At 45.1% G+C, this 21,414-nt stretch overlaps 2 protein-coding genes across 8 annotated transcripts in view; both read left to right on the forward strand.

The window, feature by feature from the left end:
* The first annotated feature begins 1,171 nt into the window (after window positions 1-1,171).
* CCDC77 (coiled-coil domain containing 77) lies at window positions 1,172-20,680 on the forward strand. Of its 7 annotated transcripts, none has more exons than XM_063395057.1 (11): window positions 1,172-1,439; window positions 2,765-2,981; window positions 4,150-4,292; window positions 5,753-5,849; window positions 7,142-7,199; window positions 7,919-8,016; window positions 8,946-9,094; window positions 9,421-9,661; window positions 10,523-10,648; window positions 10,710-10,856; window positions 12,646-20,680. In XM_063395057.1, exons 1-11 carry the CDS (start codon window positions 1,396-1,398, stop codon window positions 12,790-12,792), a joined length of 1,467 nt encoding a protein of 488 aa, XP_063251127.1. In that variant the 5' UTR covers window positions 1,172-1,395; the 3' UTR covers window positions 12,793-20,680. The 7 variants fall into 7 exon arrangements, with proteins under 7 accessions (XP_063251127.1, XP_063251123.1, XP_063251128.1 ...); XM_063395053.1 differs by having other exon boundaries at window positions 1,173-1,439; window positions 10,710-10,886; XM_063395058.1 differs by having other exon boundaries at window positions 1,173-1,439; window positions 10,734-10,856.
* Window positions 20,681-20,857: 177 nt separating this feature from the next.
* B4GALNT3 (beta-1,4-N-acetyl-galactosaminyltransferase 3) overlaps window positions 20,858-21,414 on the forward strand; it is a 55,483-nt gene continuing 54,926 nt past the window's right edge. The window contains exon 1 of the mRNA XM_063395052.1: window positions 20,858-21,136. Within this exon, the coding sequence (XP_063251122.1) occupies window positions 20,995-21,136 (142 nt within the window). The 5' untranslated portion in view covers window positions 20,858-20,994. The remainder of the gene's footprint in view (window positions 21,137-21,414) is intronic.

A 21,414-nucleotide genomic window follows, 5' to 3' on the forward strand; every position in this document is an offset into this window, starting at 1 on the left:
CCTGCCAGATTAAAGAGGTGTCACCCACGTTTTACATATGGGAAACACACCTCTAATGCAAATGGCTAATTTTCACAGAAGTTACAGGTAAAACCAACCTGAGCTTTTAAAACATTGAGCAAATTGAGGTTATTGTCTTGTTGCTAATGCTTCTTGCATTTCATAGGGAGTTTCTGACATGGATGCTTAATAATTTTATGTAAGACTATATAAGCATGTGGAATGCAGATGTTTCCTTACTAGTAGAAATTACATATTTCTACAAACTCCTGCCATTTTTTTCTTTTATTATTCGGTTGTGTCTTGCTTCTGATGAGCTGTACCAGATTCTTTTGAGTAAATACATGTGTTTTATATTCCCAGCAACAGAATCACCATGTACTCAATTTCTAAGATCAGAAATACCAGAAGGAAAAAGCTCAAAAGCTTTGTTTTGAGATCCAGTCTTTTCCTGGTTTCCCTGTAGATTCCTCAAGGTTGTTTTGGTTTTACAATATTGTGTTTAGGCTAGTGGAGGCGCCAGGCCGTGCCCTCACAGGTCACACAGAGAGGAGAGCAGTGCCTGCCCCTCTGCCCCTCTCGGGGAAAAGCTGCAAATTGTGATGAGGAAGAACCTCATGACTTTGTAAGTAAGTTGTTTTTTTTCCTTGTCATACAGAAAGTCCATTTCTTTAAACAAAGTGTTAAGGTAAAAAGAAACCAGGCTTATTACGGGGCAAATTGTTTTTTCTCCAGCACACTTCATAAATTGGGAAATCGTTTGGTGCATAAATGGCAACACTACTACTAGGTACCACTGGGAATACATGAGGAGGATGAGGAGGCATCGGGATGACCAAAAGAACACATTCAATTCAACCAGAATTTGACCCAGTAACCTCTTGTAGCTACTTCCGAATGCCAGGTCATTTCCAAAGAAGAAGGGGCGTTCTGCACGTTTCGCCGGTGTGGCTAAAGGCGGCTTTTACCTTGCCCTCACAAAGGCACGGATCATCAGCGCAGGCGCACGCTCCGCCCCGTGCCCCGACCCCGGCCGCGCATGCGCCAGGGGCCCTCCGCGCGCCCCGGAACCACAACTCCCAGAGGCGCCGGCGCGGAACCGCTGCCGCTCGTGTCGCGAGCGCTGATTGGTGCAGGCAGGCGGCCCCGCATGAAAGCCTGTTCTGATTGGAGGGTGCGGCGGGGGCGGGGCGTCGCGCCGTTTAAGTCGCGGCGGGCGTGCCGTGGCGGTTGCGCGGCCGTTGGAGCCGTGAGGAGGAGGAGGAGGCGGCGGGACTCCCCTCCCGGGACCTCTATCCCCGGGCTTTTCCAGCGGGGCTCCCGCCGGGCACCCTCCTCCGCCCGCCTCCAAGCACCTGCCAGCGTTGTCCGAAGCCGCCGTCCCCCGCCCACGCCATGAGCGCAGCGGACCGCGCTGCGGAGAGCCCGCGCAGCGCAAGGTAGTGAGTGTGGGGTGCTCCTGCCGGGACACCGCGGCTCCCGGAGCCCTCTCCTTACTGCCTGGTTTGCCCTAGGGCACCGTTTGGTCTGCTCCTGTGCCTGCTGTGCGTCCGTGTTCTTCCATCTTCGCGTTTCTGCTGCTCTTCAGCTCAGCAGTAAAGCGCGCACCTTATGCCTGGGTTACCTCTTTCCTTCTAGTGATATTTTCTAAGTGTGTGGTTTAAGGCATTTCTAGTCCTGCAGGAAGCTCCTGCACGCTATACTTACACTGTTGCGTATTTAATGGTTTCCTATGGTGCTCAGAGTTTTCATGGATGTGCACTGGGGTTCTGATCCAAGCAGCTTTGGTGAGTGGCTCCATAAAGGTCAGTGGCACCTGAATAATTTTCTCATCAAAATTCGTAATTCTTCAGGACTAGGTTCTGAACTGTGTTTTCACTAAGCAGCTCTTTAGTCAAGAGGCTTCTTAGCTTCTGTTATTCGTAGTATCATGTATAGAAAAAAGTTTGTCATATCAATATAAATTATGAATAGAACCCTCTCTGAGGTTTTTTTTTTAATTCTGCAGCTCCATTTACAAATTTTGTGTTTGATTGAACAGATTAAACGTTTGAATGCACTAAATAGTTTTTTAAGGAAAATACAGTGTGTAATTATACATATCCTTGATTTGATTTACATAACATTGACTTGATTTCCATGTAGCACTTCAACATAAAATTCAAGAACTTGGCAGCTTCTATTTCAGTGTTGAGGGTGTTCAAGCTACATGAATAAGAACATCAAGTACACCTGAAAGGAAGGTGCATACATTCCTAGACCTACACCTTAAATTATAATGACTGGTGCATCAGCTGGCCTAAATTGTTATCTTTAATTGATGTTCTGTCTTTAGAAAGTGTTTTTCTCTCCAGGTGTCAGATAGTGACTGTCACTGACTATGGTTTCCTGTTTATTTCCTGTTTATTTCACAGTGGCTACTGCTTCTAATTGAAAAGCAATAGATTTTTATCTCCTGAGTTCTGTCCTTCTATTCTTTTTCTCTTCTTTTCATAGTCATCTTCCCCAAATAATATATGGGCCTTTGCTTCCATAACATCTCTTTTTATCTTTTCCATCAGGCTCTCCTCCACAGTACAATACACCTGCAAGCTGCTCTTTATCAGAGTTCTTGGTTCTCCTAAATGCCGTGACCTCCTGTTAATACCCAGAGAACAGCCAAGCTAATCTGTGTTTTAATCCGAATCTGTGTAAAAATATCCCATCTTTTTAGCTGCTTCAGAGAGTTTGTATTTTGCCGTCTGAAGGCGCTGTTTCCCGGCAGGCTGCCCACGCCCCGCGCCTCCTGCCGCTCTGCCGGGTCGTGGGCCCCGAGCCCGGAGGAGCTCACCCCGCTGCCCTCGGTCAGCGAGCGCCTGGGCCGGCTCCACCCCTCCCACGACCTGCTCGAGTACTACCGCAGGAAGATCGCCGACTTCGACGAGGAGCACGAGGAGCTGGTAAAGAGGCTCGAGAAATACAAGCAAACCTACGATGAGGAGGTTAGTGAATGGCTTTTTGAACGATGATGGACTACATTCACAAGCTTAGTATTTTTTTCAGTTGAAAACTCAGCACAGAAATCTTGGGATTTGCCAGTAACATGGTAGAGCTAGGAAGAAATATGTAGATTTTGGAGGTTGATTTTTAAATCTGTCTGTCTTCTTTCAAATCAAATGGAAACATACCTGTAGGATGTTCTTCTAAAGTCATTATGGCTTGGCTCTATCTTCACAGTGGGAATTTTGCTTCCTTTTTTTATATTAGAGCCTAAGTTTAGATGCTTATTTCTCATGTTATCCAGCTTCTTTCCCTTGCTTCTTGTAGTGAAGGAATGCTCTTTGGTCCAAATTTAATAGGCTTTGACTTATGGATATAATTCATAATTACTGCAGTGGAATTCATAAGCTTGGCCATAAGCTGTTAAGCAGAAATCTAAAGATTTGCCCTTTAAGAGGAAGAAATCTTACCCAATACTGCAAGATATGCAGTGCTCTGATGTGGGCTATAGCATATATCTGCCTAGCAGTCATCTTTGTGATTGTGGATGGTTCTTTGGGAATAAAAGTCACTTCTGAGGTGATTGAGGGCTTCCTCAAGCACTGGCCATGCTTGAAGCAGCCTGAAAGTCCTTGGGGAAGTATGTCCTGTACATCTTCCTGTCATGTGAGAAAAAGAGGGGCAGGTTGCAAAATAATGCTTTTTTTCTGACAGGAATGGTTGGTAGTTTCCTATACCAGGTGGAACAAATGAAACATAGTAACTAGCTGGATTTCTAGCTGCGAAACCAGCCAGATATTGACTCATCAGTGATTTATTTAAAAAGTAAATGCTGTTACAGAGGCTTTGCTTGGATTTTTGTTGATGTCAGACCCCCCATAGCTGCTCTGCCCACTGCTGTGGAAATGCAACCACTGGAGACACAAGCTGAGGCCTTATTTCACTGGTTTGTAGTGACAGTGATTCTCAGGGCTCTGAACTCCCAGCTGAAACATTTTAAAATAATTTTTCCAATACTGCCCTCATCTGGTCAAGTCTTATAGGAGTATAAAATAATTCTTGAGCTGGCTGTTCTGTGCCAGGTCCAGACTCAGAGCACAAGCAGTTTGAGGCTCGCAGGCGTTGTCCAGTGCTCTGATTCATTTCAGGTCCCTCGTTCTCTCCCCTCAGCACCAGCTGCACTGTGAAGTCCGCCACTTGGAGGAGGAGGTTGCGGAGCTGCAGAAGGCTCTGAGTGACATGCAGGTGTTCCTGTTCCAGGAGAAGGAGCAGATCCTCCGTCTGTGCTCGGAGAACGACCGGCTCAAACTCAGGTGGGCTGGGGCACTGCCAGCAGCAGTTGGTGCACGATGCTGTCAGCCAGGCGTGGAGCCTCAGAGCAGCAGTTACTCCACGCCTCCTGTGAAACCCTACCAGGGGAGGGGCAGTGCAGTCTGCTGGGCTGCCAGATATGTTTCCACTTGTTATTCTGGTAGTAGAAGGAAGGGCAGAAGTTGAACAGTGATTCAGATTTGAGTTGTGTGTTACCAGTTTGAATGTGAAGTTCTGGTTGAAGCTGTCTCTGGTGGGTTGCCCTTGGCTGGATTCCAGGTGCCCACCAAGACTCTTTATCACTCACCTCCTCTGCTGGACAGGGGAGAGAAAATATGAGAAAAGACTCATGGGTCAAGATAAGGACAGAGATCATTCACCAGTTACTGTCACAGGCAAAACAGACTTGATGGGGGAAATTATTAACAATTAAATGACCAAAAGGGTGGAGCCTCTGTCCTTACAAAGATAGGCTGAGAGAGTTGAGGAGTCTCTTCTCTTCTGCTCAGCCTCGAGAAGAGAAGGCTCCAGGGAGTTCCTTATAGCAGCCTTCTAGCACTCAGAGGGCCTACAAGAGAGCTGGGGAGGGACCATTACAGGAGCATGTAGTGACAGGACGAGGGGGATGGCTTTAACAGAAAGAGGATGGGTTTAGATTCGTTGTCAGCAGGAAATTCATCACTGTGAGGATGGTGAGGCTCTGGAACAGGCTGCCAAAAGAAGCTCTGGATGCCCCAGCCCTGGAAGTGTTCAACCCAGGTTGGATGGGTCTCTGAGAAACCTGGTCTAGTGGAAGGTTCTCTGCCTGTGGCAAGGGGCTTGAAACTAGATCATCTCTAAGGTCCCTTCCAACCCAAATTATTCAATGAAATTGGAGTAGCATAATAAGAAATGAATCCAGATCTTAAAATACCTTTCCCACACACCTCTCTTCTCCTAGCTCAACTTCATTCATGAATCTTCTACCTCCTCTTCCTCCTGAGAAGCACAGGGGGACAGGGAATGGGGATTGTGGTCAATTCATTACATATTGTCGCTGCTCCTTCATCCTCCTCACTCTCTTTCCCTGTTTTAGCACGAGTTTTTCCATTCAAGACTTAAGAACGTAAGTCAAAAAGTGTTGGTGTGCTTTGACACTTCTCAGGAGTGTGAAGAAAAGTCTGATACAGCCCTTAGTATAGTTTGCTTTAGAAACAATGGACACTTGCAATCTGAAAGAATTTGAGGTTGTTCATAACTCTTAATGCAAATTCTTTTCACCATGTGCTATTATATCAGGCTACATAGTACTGTCATACTTGGAAAGAGAAATGCTCTCCAATCCCAGCAGAATGGGTGATGTTCTGGTGTTGGCAACATCAGGAATGTCTTTGGGAGCTTTTTTTTAAAGCAATAGTTTCAGGAGCTGCAACAGTTAGAAAACCTGCAAGCAAATCTGCTGACCTCTTCCTTTGTATTCCAGGGAATTGGAGGACAGAAAAAAAATCCAACAGCTCCTGGCTATGCTGGGAACAAACAAAGGAGAAGTCATATATTTTCATAAGGAGCCTCCACATAAGGTAAGTTTCTGTAGATCTCCTCTTTGGACTGTGACATGAGGATCTGTATCCAGAGTCTGACCACAGACCAGATCTGTCCCACAAGTCAAAGGTTGCTAAGTGAGCCCAAAGCTAGAGGGGTCTGTGGCAATGTTGGGCTTTGGTATAAATGCTGAAAGGTAAGTAAGAACAAGCACACTGAAAGTAGGTCCTCTTAGCATCAGCCGCCTTCTGCCTTCAGAACGTCCCTCCAGCTCGGCCTCTGAAATGTCAGGTAGGAGTCTGGAGTCATCTGGCAAATGGTTGTCAAGAAGATGGCAAGAACACCACAGAAAGGAAAAAAAAAAAGTGCAGAAAATGGCCAGGTGCAGTGTTTGAAGCTCAGCTATCTCAGAATGCCTGTCTCTTAGAGCTTCAGGAAAGACAAACGTGTCGAGGTTGCTGCAGCAGTTTCCCAGGCTGAAGGCTGCTGAAGAACCATCCCCTCTAGACAACATTGTTGCATATTTCAGAAATGATGTTGAATTGTTTAAATGGCAGTGCATGTGCTGTGCAATGTAGTTGAACCTACTTGAGAAAGTCATGAGTGTTTTGGATAGACAGAGGCTATGATGAAACTATAGGATTTAATTTGGAATAAGGTGCAGAAAAAGGCTGAAATATGCTGCATAGTTCATGGTTGCTCTGCACTGCTCAAGCTCTTCTAAAATCTTGCAGAAGCTTTAAAATTCCTGGTTTAGGGTAACTCTAAAATTAGGCCTGTTATGTAACATCAACCTAAAGATAAGCATTGGGGTTACAACCTGCCCTTTCATGGCCTCCTTTTTTAGGTGGGTTTCAGTTCAACAGTTGAGTTTGAGAATTTTTATCACTTAGCTTTTGTCTCAGGCTTGTTCAGTATCTTGAATGAATGTGCTGATAAATGACGCTTCATGTTTCTCTGTCTTGCTGAGACAACAAGGAGTAATAAAAGAATGAAATAACATTATCTTCACGTTCCTCTTCTCTTCTGTCTCCAAAATGCTCTTTTTCCTGCTAAGGGTGCTGATTTTCGTCCTAATGAAGCTATCAAAGGCAGAATTACTTTCCACTTTTTCTGGTGAAAAATATAGAGGCAGTAATGGCAAAGCTCAGCCATGATAAAGGAAAATTTTCAACATGGGCATTACACTTGTGAATGTCTTCCTTGTCTTGTGGTAGAAGTAAGGTAATGCTGTTCTTTTGGATATCTCTTTTTAACTTTTTAAGATTTGTTCTTGACCATTGCACCTTTGGAGAAGTAGATGCTCAGTGCAGATGTCTTGTTTCTATAGGTTACTGTTCAGCAAAGGCAAGCAGAGACCCAGGAGCAAGATGATGCTTCTAGCACAGGTACCACACCAAGTACCAGCAGCTCAGCTCTTGCTTTTTTGCTGTCTCCTGAATGCCAGAATAATTCCTGTCTGTGACTGCATTAAGTTCCCTAAATGTGTCCATACGTGTCCATGCAGTAGTCTTGGCTTCCCTTCAAGGTCCTTTAGAATGGCCTCAGCTGGCTCTGGTGTCCCTGAGGTGCTCAGTGAAGGAGGAGGAGGCTGCACGGCCCTCCCGTGGCTGCTGTGGGGCTGTGCAGGTGCCAGCTGGCCCGGCAGCTTTGCCACAGCCACCCCAGCTGTGGGCTCTGCATGCCTTCAGTGCACACAGTGCTGTGGGCCCACATGCCTACGTACTAATTCTCTTTTGAAATAACTGTCTCATCAAATTGACTGAAATCAGCCTACAAGATCAAAACTCATTTGGGCCTTGATGTTTGTGTGCTGTGGCATCTGTCTATTCATAAGTTATTGTAAGACAACAAGTTTTCTTTCTATGTATGCCAACAAAGTTAGGAGGGTGCCTAAATACTGCAGTAGTATAGAGGGGATAAAGTTATGTCATCACCCAAAGTTGTAGAATTCTTTCAGCTAACCCTCCTAGAAGTCCTTGGGACTGTAGCAGTGGCAGCCTGTTTGCTGTTCCTGTAGGCCCACCAGAACACAAATATGTCATGCTTGGAAAGGTACTGCAAGTACATTGGAAAACCCTTTCCTACTTCTGTTAAATTTCATCAGTAGGTATGGAGAAGAGCACTTCGAAACCAACAGCGAAAGGAGAGAAACCAGAAACTTCTGAGAGATATCAAAAAGATGATGAAACACTGCTACTACAGGTAAAAACATTTGCTAACTGATGGGCATAATTGCTGACTTGCAGAAAATCATTTATAAAAATATGCTGTCTTTTCAGATAAGATGGAGATGTACCAGTTGTATAAATCCCTGCACCTTACTATGGATTCACACTTAGTTTGCTTAGCTGTTTCTTTGCTGTGAATGTAAATTTAAGAACAGATTCTGGAAGCTTTATGGAAGCAGATGTTCTAGTAATGTCAACAGGAATATCTTGTCCTTAGTATGGAATGTGTAATTAATGTTATATCCCTATTTTGATAGCAGATAGGAATTTACATTAAACCCACTGAAGATATGCAGGGTTGGGTGTTTTGTGGAAGTTTGACAAAAGCAATGTGTTTGAGACAATACTAGGCAGCCTCCATAAGATGCACTGATACAATTAAATGTTCCCTTTTCTAGACTTCCATAAAAATGTAGGTATAGGTAGCATGACAGAATGAAAAATAAAATGTGCAGAACTATGAACTGGGGAAGATGCCACAAGCTATATGTAAAGTATGAGGAAGGATGAATCAAGGACAGCAAATAATGGACAAACTTGTACAGCAGATATTCATGGTGCTTGTTTTTATTATTATTTGTTCAAGTAAAGGTACAGAAGTGTCTCTGCTTATTCCACAGGATTTGTCAGATGTGTGCAATTTAAATCTTAACAATATAAAAATCTTAATCTGATGTTGCTCCTTATGGGTATGCCTCTCTTGCCTACAGCATGATTTTTTAAAAACATTTTAGTTGTTTGAAATACTTAGCATTGAAACAAAAACAAAAGATGGAGAAATTAGAACTGCCAAAGGTATTATCAGGTACAGTTTTTGATCTAAATGTTGGAATTGGAGAGACTTTCGAGGGCGGGAGCAGAGCTGGTGTGAGGTCTTGCTCTGCAGTGTGTGTGTGTGTGCAGGTGAAGGCGCTGCAGGCTCAGCTGGAGGAGCAGACACGATTAGCCAAGGAGCAGGTTGAGGCACTGCTGGAGGACAGGAGGCTTCAGATGGAGGAGGCCGAGGTCCGGCACCGCAGGGAGCAGGACAAGCTGAAAGCTGTGACAGAAAAGTGAGTGTGGGAGCATGGCCGTGATGTGGGCATGGCATGAGAGGGAGCAGTAGAAATGGTATGGCTTTCAGTGTGCTGCTTCCTGCAGCAGGCAGAAAAGCCAATTATGCAGCCATCTGGTAGTGTGTGTGGAAGATGAGGGGAGTAATCTGGTTATTAAAAATCCTCTCTCAAATTGGAAGAAGTGCACTTCTGTCATTAAATGAGTTAAACTATGTTTAGACCACCTGTTTTCTCCTGTGCTTCTTCCAAGTTGCTTTGATGATTGATGAAATTAAGGCAGGCACTAGGAAAGAAGGTAACTCCACTGGGATCCCTTTTTGCAGGCTCCATAAGACCCAAAATCTCTTATACGAGACTACCCGGGACTTTCTCCAGCTCAAGTTTGATGCCAGAGCCAACGAAAAAGCATGGATGGCAGAGAAGGACAGTCTGTTGAGGAAACTTAACAAAGATCTGGATCATCTTGTTTTCAGCACAGAGTCAGGAAAAATAAAGCACAGAGAGCTGAAGAAGATGCTTCAAGCAAATGATGGAGCTTCAAAACACCACAGCAGAGAAATAAAGGTATTCTTTTTTTCTTTGGTAGAGACTCTTTAACAGTTTTTGACTAGAAAATTGCAAGCCCCTTGGCTTTGGCACAATAGGCAGTCATTAGCAGCAGTTTCAAAGTTGAACTGGATTGCCTTAAGTTACATTGTTGTTGACACTAATCTAAATAAAAATCCTCTCCTGTTTCAAAGTCAGCATCACTTTCAAACTTCAGATAAAGTGTGTAGTTAGGATTTATGGTAGCATGTCACTGTCAGTTTCTTTCATGCCCAGAAAAAATCTCTAGTTCCATAAGCCATGTGGTAAGTGGGGCCAACAGTTTTTAACCTGCTGATTGCACATGGCTCTCTGTTCCTGTAAGTGCTCTGAGCTAATGCTCTCAGAATGCTGTGTCTGGATCTTCCTTGCTGCTGTCAGGGGACAGGGAGGTCTCTCAGTTGATGTCTTCCAGCTCTTCTCTAGCAGATTGCATTTTTCTTCCTCTTCCACTGCACTTCCAGTGAGGCATTGGGAGGTCAGAATAAGGAATTGGAGAGTAAAGAGGCAATAGGGAATTGTTTCCATCCACCCCTGAATGCAGATGCCTCTGAAATGCAGTACTGGGCAAGCAGCTGTGAAAGGGGAGGTGCAGGACGAGTTGAATGTTACTTTTAATGATGAGCAGTCATACAGAACCGGTCACTTAATCAAAAGGTTTTGGTAATGGGACTGATGTTAGAATATTGTTCTCACATACTTATGAGCTCTGGTTCCAGTCGTTAATTTTTATTTTCCTGTGGTATTGGAGGTGTTATCATACTTGGTGGTCCCGGGAAGGGGAAGTTTTGTAGGCACAGTGCTGAGTTGATTTTCTCTGTTCCTCCTCCTGTGTCGTAGTTACTGCGAGACAAGCTGATGCAGGAGAAACACCTGTCACACATGTACAGAGAGCAGTGTGTCTCCCTGGAAGGGGAGGTGGCGAGGATCTGTGAGGAGAGAGATGCTGGCAAAGAACTCTTCAAGGTAATTAGTCTGTAATCACCTGCTGGCTGTGGGATGGTCTTGCAGCATTTATTTTGTACAGCCTGTTGAGTTTTCATCTCCACAGGAACGCTCAGAGAGGATGGGGAAGCGCCTGAAGCTGATGACTCAGCGGTGTGAAGCCTTAGAAAAACGCCGGAGTATGGAAGTGGAGGGCTTCAAGAATGACATTAAAAGGCTTCAGCAAAAGGTGAAAGATGTAGAGAAGCACATTTATAAGGTAACAGCTAAGCTTTTCTGAGGCAGACTGTTTTGGGCTTATCCTATAGAGATGTATTCTCAGCATTTCATGTGGTATTCCCCTAGGGTTAAATAAATCCTTTTCTAAATACTCCATTAAATATCAGTATCTGACACAACTTGCCTCCTCTGTATTTTACAAATCAAAAGATATTTGTCTTCATTTATCAATTAAGCATCAAGCTTACCAGGAACTGTCCTGGCTGCATATTAGCTGTGTATGTTTGTTTTCACTCTCAAAAGTTTTATGTGACACCTGTAGCTTGCTTAGCTGTCTCAAAATTGCAAGGCAGCAGTTTGATTCAGAAACTTATCCTGCAAAAAAAATTTATTCTTTTGTTTGTGAGAGCCACAGTGTTTGGCTCTATTCCAGTAAGAGGCAGATGATTGTCTTAAGTATTGTGAATGTTCTGTTTATTACTTTAGTGTGTCATTTGTGACCTTGCAGACATCACTGCAGAAGCAATGGCTGGAAGTTGAAGCTGTGTCCTCTGTAGTACCCTCCACATGTGTAGGTGAACATCAGAACAGCTTAGAAGGAAAGGCACAGCTTTGATGCTGCCTGGAGTTTAGGATGAAACATGCATCTATAATATGCTTGAGAGGATGATCTTGGCATAGCTTAGACCCTCCTGCAGGAGTCTGGCAGTGCTGCTGATTCATTCTTTTCCTGTACTTGTGATGCACAGTTCAGTTTATGGAGACTAATGCATTTAATTTGATTAAAGACTTCAATTTATACATATATATATTTTTAATAGCCTGTGGGTCTTTCAACTTTATTCTTTAAGGACTAACAGCAGTATATGAAAAGGGGAAAAATGTATATAATGCCTTTACTACAAACTTGTATATTTTCAATCTGTGGCTGTGCTCTTCATTGTATTCTCAATTTCTTAATACTGTTAACCACAAGAGGGCAGGGGCACAAAATGGTTGCAAGGAGTCTCCAGAGTGATCATTCAAGCCTTCTCATCACTTGAGGTCAAAATTACTAGAGATTACTAAATTTCCTGATTTGCATATTAAAATCTTTGACCAAGATCTACATGATGACACAGTAAGAAATGGTAATGGGTCAAGAGAATAGAGGGATTTTAGAGCAGCTTCCAATGCTGTGCCCTTGAAAGTGGCTGGGCGGGCATGCTATCCAGTTGCAGGGTGAGAGGAACTGTCAGCCCTGGCCAGCTTGCCCTCTGCAATTCTGATTATCCAGCAGCCTTTGTTTGGCTCAGTGCAGCCCATGTGGCACTGCCCTGGTCAGGGTGCTGGACTTCACCTGCTCTTGAATCCTGTGCAGTTCAGAGGGCAGCAGGTCAGGCACAGCACTCGGAACACCTCTAGTTTTAATAGCAAAAGACAAAATGTCATCTTGTCTCCTGAGGTACCTGGAGCTAGGTACGAGTTACACAAAAAGGGGCAAGTTAAAGTATTTATAAAGTATCTCAAAATAATACAGGAACGTGAAAGGAGTCTACAGGCTATGACTCAACATGGTTATAATCTAATAAGATTTCTTCCTTGACAGTACTATAATACAAGAACATAATGTTATGAAAGCTTTGTTCTTTATTTTTGGTTCTGGAGCACCTTTCTATCTCAGTTCTATTAACTTATACATCCTCTTTTCTGGCTACAAAAGGTCTCCTTTAGAGTTCTCTCCCTCACATGCTGACCATAATACTCCCTAAATTGTTTTCTGGACAGCTTTGTTTTTCTCAATCTGTTTTTCTTTTTAGGTGGCTTTGAATTTGGGACCAGACCAGGATATTGCAGTTCTACATGAGGTCCGCCAAGGAAACAAACTAACACACAGAATTCAAGGAGAACTAAAAGACTTAAAAGCAAAAATCTACAGCTTAGAGGATGAGCTACGGCACTGCTGAAGCTGAGTTACTATCTGGCATCCTAACGTTAGTAATAGGACACTGCTAGACTTGAATGATCATATGCAAGAACAGCTCCTGCTTTTGTTTCCTGGCACCCACTGACAAAAGGCTGAGGAAATCTGCAGTTAATGTCATAAGTGTACATGAGCATTCCTAAAGTACCACATTACATTGCTGTTTAAGCTGAGAGATGCACCTCATAAAACTCACTTTAAAAGCACATGATGACTGATAAATCAGGAGTGTGTGTATGACTATCTTCATATCTGTGATAGGGATCAGTGTGTGCTGTCCTTTGCCTTTATTTGGAGCATATTATAAATCACATACATGATTATAATGCAATTATTAATCATAGAAGGATCTTGTTGAAGATCTGAATCTTGGCTGACATTTTTCTATGTGAGAAGCAGCTTTTAAAATAGTGTATATGATTATTGTTTTGATGCACCTCAGAATGTAACTGGACATTCTCACATAGAAAGTCAGTACTAAAATGTCTTACATTTGACTCTTGGACAGGATAACTATTTTAAAATGGCTCCCGTTTGCTTGGTTTTAACCTAATTGGAATAAACCTAACTGATTTATTATGGTGGGAGAAGATAACCCATTATAGAATTCTTCTGCAAGGATAAGCAACATTTACGGGAGTTCTGAATGCTTAGTGGGGAGGGAGGTACTACACAACTGAAATTGATCTTGTCTCTGCTTCCTCAGTTTTAACACACAGGAATCCCAGAGTAAAGGGGGTCTAGTATCTTCAGTAACCACGTTAGCTTCTTTGTAGCTCTAAACAGTGTCACGGTTATGTGCGGAAAAATCATGGTCAGCTTTTGCTGCAGCACTTGTTGCTGCTGAACTGTAACAAAGTGGGGTGGAAGAGCAGGAGCCCACTTGGTGCATGAGAGCTGTAACTGGGCTGTGTAATGATTCTCCAGCCATATCGTGGTTGTCTTCACACCAGACATCACAATTCCAGATGAAATCATGACAAGGGTTACACCGTGGCTTCAGCCCAGTTTATAATTGCAGGTATTCATGCTTTTACTGTGGCGTCAGCCAATCTTGTCCACATTGCAGCCTGAGAGCAGACCTGTAGTGGGGAAGGGATTTCAATGCCTCTGTTTCCTACTTTACCTTTTTTTACCTTGTTTTGAAGTATACACCATATAGCACTTACTTTCCCTTTGAGAAAAACCTAGTGTGTGAAAGCAGGCAATTTCTTTGGGGTGGGGAAGTGGCCGTGCAGATCAGCATTTAGTGTTTCATAGGTACATATGGAGAAGATGGATGTTATGTGCTGTGCAGGTTTGGAAAAGGAAGAATTGTTTTTTTAGCATCAGCTAAAGCAATGCAGGAGGGGAAATGCCCTCAAGACATCTGTGCCCACTTAGTTGTCTTAACCTTTTTGTGGCATGCTTGCTGTCCCTTGTGGCCCTGTGCTCTGGCTTTTATTCTGTACATCTTCGGGAGGGCAGTTGATCACAGGCTTCAGTGTGTGCCCATCCCTGGGTGCTCAACTACACAGCAGCTTGCAAGGGCTGTTTTAAAGCATGTGGCACTGCTCAGCTGAGCTGAAAATGCTGAACTGCACAGAAACTGGTTCATGAACAACTCGGGTGCCGATGTGATGGGGACAGGTAAGGAAGGGTATTTAATGCTATCCATCATTGAGTCTCACTCTCCCCTAGCTGGATGACACTTTCTTAGAGAAATCAAGCTAATTAAAGTGAGTTCATACGTGAAATAACATACTACTGGCAAGATATCAATCTTATCCCAGGGCCTAAAAGGCTGCTTCTGAAAATTGCTACATAATGAAGCCTTAGGCACTCATTCAGCAGGATCCCCCTACTTAAATTCAGCTGAAGGGAACTTAGCAAAAAGGTCTGTTGAACCTATAGAATTCTGTTTGGTTCCAGCTCTTCCAAGCTAAAGAATTGCCTGTGAAATGACATTTTCCTCACTTGAAAGCCATTAAGTGTCTCTGGGTAAAGACTTCAAGCTTTGACATTCAGATTTGTAAGACTGGGAGGAAGTACTGGGGGAAAAAGGATGTAAATGTTTAATTTCCTGTCTTCTCTTCCTTACTAATATTCTTTAGACTTCAGAAAGACTGAACAGAATAAAATGACAACATTCCTAGTATATCTGCTAGTGTATCAAAATCAAAGTGCAGTTTGGACATGATTCTTAATATGTCACTAGGCCATGAACACTTCCTGTCTGAGGGGGTGGGAGGGAAATTATGGTATTGTTACTCTGTAAATTTATTTTATTTGGAAGCTTGAATATTTTTCCAAGTGCAGGAAGTGCAAAGTATTGTACATGCTCTTTCTGTGTGACATCACGTGATCATGTGAAACGTTGCCAAAACAACTCTTGATGCCAAGAGCTGCTTTAAAGAGCCCAATGCCTCTTACCACTGACAACCACCCTTTAAAATATTGTCAAAGCATTAATGGCATCTTCTAAAGGGCTTCCTGGGAGAAGTTCCACTACCTTAATTACTCAATTTTTCCTACAATTTTTGGGTAGAAATCAAAGAAGGGCATTTACTCCAAAGATTGATTAGCTTTTTTGCTAATTGACGTTAGTAATGTGTGAGTTGTATCATTTCAGTACAGCTAATGCCAAGTTATGAGTGAGGAGCATAGAATCTGAAAGATTTGCAAAATGTCTTCTTCTAAGGCTAGAGAGACTACTACAGGATTAAAGGTTAGAACTGGACAAATGTTCTTATTGTGAGCCAAGGTACTAAAATATCTCTTGCATAACTAGGAGAAAAACAAGGAGCAGGGGAAACCTTATTGTTGTGTAGCTTCATTTAAGTAAGGAAGGAGGAGTGCCTGCTTTTCAGAAGGAATGTTGAAATATTGGTTAAGAACCACAGATGATTCAGAGGAAGAGAAAAGGTTGTGCAAGAGCTCATTTTGTGTTGCATGAAGAAGACTGATTGATTAATATGTGTCTCTTGAAGACAAAAAAAAAACTACCGAAGGCCTCTCTATCCTAGCAGGGCAATGCAGGGCAGCACCAAGTAGCCTGAACTTGAAGTTAATTAAAAAGGGCATACATTTTTAACAAGGAGATTGTGCTTTTTTCCCTTATTATAATAAATGAGGTGTGGAGGTAACAAATTCTCCGTATCTATCTTCAAATCAAAAAATTATTTCACCTCTGGAAAAGGCAGCTTGTTTTAATAAGTTTGACCCATTAGAGCTTAATGAATTATAATGACATGAGCTAACATGAAATCATTTGGTGGTTCCTTCTGGCTTCAAACCTGTGATGTATTTATATGCAGTATTTGTTGGAGTTTTTTAGTTTTTATGCAGTTGCTTTAATTATAGGGACATGCTCTGTCAGTTAACCCTGCACAGCAAGGTTGCACAAGGCAAAATGAAACCAAACCAAAGTTTTAAAAAATCCCAAGTGATCTTCCTCTATCACAGTCTGCAGTAATTCCCAAGTGAATTGGTGCTGTGACTGCGTTCAGGCAGACTAACAGTTCTCACAGGTGTTAGAGTAAGTCTAAACAGTAACACAGTGTATGCCTGTATGAGGTGGCTATATTTAAATTGCCTGTGTAAATAGGATTGTCCCTTCAGAAACACATACATTGTACCACAGTCGGTGGACTCTCCACCCACATAAGGCTGTGATAGGCAGCCTTATATTCTGGAATTGAAATGGTTCTATGTAGGCCACGAATTCTTTGATAGTCAGACAGTATTTTTGAGTCTAGCTCAAAATACAAATACGAAGCTCAGGATTTACCCTGGTGAAGCACGTTTGAATGCTCCTGTATTGATTCAGAGATCAAATTGCTTTTCTTTTACTGTAAACACTTCTCTCGGAATGGCATCACTTCTAAACCATCCAGTACAACAGTTTTTCCTGTTCAGTCCCAGTTCAGATGCCTGCAGGGAATGCTGCTTGTCTTTATGTTCTGGAGTGTCTCTGATAACAGGACTATGATGTGTCTTTGGGACTTCTTGAACAGTAAGGATGGCTGAGCACAGTCACTTAAAATATAAACCAAGTATTATTATGTTTAAGGCAGGGGAAGGAAGAAATTATGCAAGACTAGATTGAAAACATGTATTTCCCAAATTATCAAATATGTATATTCACCTTTTATTATAGTAAATATATAAAGCCTGCAAAGTCTCTCGAAACTTCTCAGCTTAAAGTATAGAAAGACTTTTCTCAGGAAGTGAAAGTCTGTGTGCTCTAGATATCAAGAGATTGTTCTGATGTGCAAAAAGCAATTTAGGTCAACTCCTGGGGCAGGACCTGCAATCAGGAGCTGTTCCTAGTGGCCCTGGATGAAATTCATGTGAAAATGTGTTCTCTTTCCTGCTGAAAAGGAAGGGCAACCATTTCTATGTAACTTGATCTGGACAGTGAGGACTTGAGAGCTGTGGAGAGTTATGCAGTGAAAAGGATCATGAATGAGGCTTTCCACCCCCTTTTTTCTCTTTGTGGGAGAGCAATGGGATCGTGATCCCGTCAAAGTCATGGCTGTGTGTGCAGCAAAAGGAAGCCACAAACCCAAGGCCACGCCATACAAATGCTGGCAGTGTAATTGTGTTGGTAAAATGTGACCATGTTAGCACCACTTAACTGGGCAAAGAGTCACTTCTGCTGATGGGTTGTTAATTGTGGGCTGCACTGATCCCCTTACCGTGATGTTCAACTGCAGCATTGACAAGGTTTCTTCTGGGGTTGCTCCACCAGTAAAGCCTTTTAGAGCCCAATCAAATCCTGAGGAGCCAAAAGGAGGAATAATGGGGAACAGTGTCTTCGGAAACTGCCTGTTCCTCTTAGAAACACTCTGCCTTTGAGCCATTTCTATGAAGAATGTTGAGATGAAGCCATTGTCTGTGCTTCAGAGCATAGCTGAGGTCAGGAAGAGGAGTATGGAGCCACCAGGGGGGTGAAGTCTAGGGACAGTTGTAATTAGTGCTGAAAATTACACAAGAAGACAGAAGGGAAGGAGCAAGTGGCAGATAATTGAACCTTTGGGGAGCCTACAGAGAAACAATGTTGGCATGGAGTTAAAAATGATTTACAGAACGGAGAAACAGTTGATAGATAACTAGAAGCAAAAGCATAACAAGAAGAGGCAGAGATGCTCAGAGATGGATCTAGGGAGTTAAGTGCTGCATTTGTATCAAAGGCTGCTTTTACCATGAGGAAGCATAGCCAAAATAGAAAACAAACAGCAGCTCAAACAAAGCCAAAAAATATTCCAGTTGGCTCCTCTGGCAAAGAGTGTTTCTTTGAAGTGAGTATTCAGGGCGGGCTGGGAGAGATGTGCCAGCAGCAGGGTCCAATATTCAAGGATGGTCCATCTGGCAGGCAGCAGTGTCAGCTCCCTGTCCAGTCACCTCCACACCCCGCAGGCCCTGCTCCTGCAGCAGCTCCGGCTCACCTGGAACAGCTCAGCTGCTCCTGTCCCTCTCCAGCTCACCTGGAACAGCTCGGCTGCCCCTGTCCCCCTCCAGCTCCCCTGGAACAGCTCAGCTGCTCCTGCCCCCCTCCAGCTCACCTGGAACAGCTCGGCTGCTCCTGTCCCTCTCCAGCTCACCTGGAACAGCTCGGCTGCTCCTGTCCCTCTCCAGCTCACCTGGAACAGCTCGGCTGCTCCTGTCCCTCTCCAGCTCACCTGGAACAGCTCAGCTGCTCCTGTCCCTCTCCAGCTCCCCTGGACCAGCTCGGCTGCTCCTGTCCCTGCTGGGCTGGCCCAGCACGTGCTGCCACACTGCACTGAGGATGAGAGCAGCGAAGGTCGGGGCACGCGCTCCCGGGACTTGGGATGCCTGAGAATTTGAGGCTGTAAGACTGTTAGCAGACTTGAGATGAAAACAGTTATGTGGTTTTAAACATCACTGCCAGAATCTTACTCCTGGACATCTGTTCTTTCTGCATTGAATAAGTGGTCCAAAATAAGTATTTGAAGTACAACGCAGAGCTATTCAAGTTTATGACTTCACTTTTTATTACGCATTCAGATTAATTTTGTTCCTTAATACTGTTCTGTTGTAGCTATATTTTAACAGATAGTACCACGCCATAGTCATTTCCTTAAACCTTTTCTTCAGAGACAACAGCTTTTCTGTATCACAGCACAGTTATATCAGGAAAAAGTTTGTTTCTTTAGAAGTTGACAAGGCTACTGTTAGCCTCACTTTTCCCTTCCCTCCATTTTAGTACAATGTCCACTAGAGAAAAATGTGATTACTTATTTTAATATGCAATGAAGTGCAGTTGTTATTTTTCAAGCATAAGGCTGTTCATTTAAGAAATGCAGACAACTTTCTGCTAAGAACATTGTTCAATTTTCATTTTTTAAACGGTAAACAAAGTTTAATTTAGATCTGTATTTATTACACACTTTTTCTTAGTATTTTCTGTCTTTTTTGGAACAAATATAGAAACTTTATTTCTCTCATGCTGGATAAACCTGAAACCAACACACCACCAAAAAATTCTTAATAGTATCATGCCCTCATGAGAGTCCTGCCTTGTAATGATTAAATGATTCCCCTTTTTAGTTGTGTGGGTACTGGTGCTGTCTGGCTGTTGGCAGCTCTTTCTGTGTACACGGGAGGAACTCTCCCCGTTATTCAAGCTCAGATGTTGGATGTGTCTCTACAGCCTCAGATGGGGCAGGAAGGAGGAACAGCAGCCTTGCATCCTCCAAAGCTGCACAATGGATCTCGTCCCAGGGAGGCTGAGGAAGTGCAAGGACAGAGCCCTCGCCAGGCTCCCCCACCATGGGCTTGTTTCCAGCTTGAGAAACTCATTGCAGCTCTGCAGGGGGCTACAACCCCTCCAGCTGTGCATTCCCTGAGCAAGAGAAACCTCCCCAGCACAGAGCTGAAGGGAGATGGCTCTGAAACCATTGTGAGATTTCATGTAAAGGAATCCTCTCATGCTGTGACAGGTGCCAGCAGCCTCCCTGGGTGCTGCCTGGATGCTGGGACGTGCTGATCAGCACTTGGTGCCCGGGATGAGGGACGCTGCTCCAGGTCCCCAACCAGTGCTGGCACTCTGCCAGTGCCAGCCTGTCCCTGCTGGGACTCACACCCTGCCCCGTGTCCCTCAGTGTCATTTCAAAGGCTTTTGGGACATTTTTTAAAGCTAAAGGACAGCAAGCCTTTTGTGCAGCCTCACACGTAGGAAGGCTGCCTCTAAATAGGGGTCTCAAAAAAAAAGAGTATCATCATTTCATTGATATTAAAAACCAACTTCAGCCTGAGAGTTTCTGTTCATAGACCCACACAGCACAGGAACTACATCTGTGCAGGAGTGGAGCTGTGAAGGAAAACAGTTGCCACCACTGACCCAACACCCCCATCACACATTTTTGGGAAGGGGTAGCTCTGGACTAGCTCCACAGCTGGATACACGATGTACATTCCAGATGTAATCTCCCATTTTCCTTCACCGAAGAGGAATCCAATTTGCAGCCTCCAAGACTTGGTGATGTGAATGAGACCAACAGCACGGGAAGAACTCTGAGAAGTCGCTTCAAAAGTGTGCTTGAGACTGTAATGAAGCAGCAGTTTCACCCGGGGAAGGTCGTGGTGTTCCTGTAAGCCTCTGCCATCCTCCCTCAGAGGGGTCTGGCGATGTAACATCGCATCTGCTCAGCTGCTTCAGAAAGCAGGCTGGGAGGCTTCCCCAGCTCTCCTCACCGAGCAAGGCACTTCCAACTACATACACCTGTTGCACCAGGTGAAAGACACTTTAAAATGGGTTCAGCTGTGTGTATAACAGCGTGATTTTGAATCGCCCGCTCTCGTTTTGCTCCCCTCTCTGCAGAGGAGTTGCCCTCTCCGGGGGGATGCACCCACGCTGCTGCTGGCGCGGAGCGGCTGGGAGGGGGTCTGGAGCCTCCCCCGCCCCGAGGCGGCTCTCGGCGGCCCGGGCGGGAGCGGAGCCCGGCGGCGCGGCCCGGGTGTCCCCGCGGGGCGGGGGCAGAGCGGGCCCGGAGCTGCCCGCGGGGGCGGCCCCGCACCGCCCGCACCTGGGCCCGCCCCGCCGGCGGAGGGAGCGGCGGGGCCGTGCGGCCGCGGCGAGCGGCATGTCCCGGGGCGGCGGCGAGTCCCGGGCCGGCAGCGGCGGCGGCGGCGGCGGCAGCGCGTCCCGGGGCCGCGGGGGCCCGGCGCCCTGAGCGGCGCCATGCGGGGCCGGCTGCTGGCGCGGCTGCGGCGCCGGAGGCAGCTGCGGCTGCTGCTGGCCCTGGGCGCGCTGGCCCTGGGGCTCTGGGCCGCCTACCTGGAGCTGGTGGCGATGTCCGGCGGCGCGGCTGTCCCGGAGCGCAGTGAGTGAGCCCCGGGCGGGACGGGACGGGACGGGAGGGAGCGGGGTCCCGTCCTGGGCAGCGCCCGGCCGGGGCGAGCGGGGCTCCGAGCGCCGGGGCTCCCTTTGCTGCCTCTGGCCTGCGGCTCGCACCCCCTGTGTCGGGAGACCTACCCCCTCTGGAACTCTGGAGCCCGCAGCCACGGCTCTGAGGTGTGTGTCGCTCTCGGTGCCCCGGTGAAGCTGGGAGGCGGCACAGATGCTCTGAATGCGGCTTTGATGCGAGGGAAGCGTGTGCGG

Source organism: Prinia subflava, chromosome 4, assembly GCF_021018805.1.
Source record: "Prinia subflava isolate CZ2003 ecotype Zambia chromosome 4, Cam_Psub_1.2, whole genome shotgun sequence".
Taxonomy (NCBI): domain Eukaryota; kingdom Metazoa; phylum Chordata; class Aves; order Passeriformes; family Cisticolidae; genus Prinia; species Prinia subflava.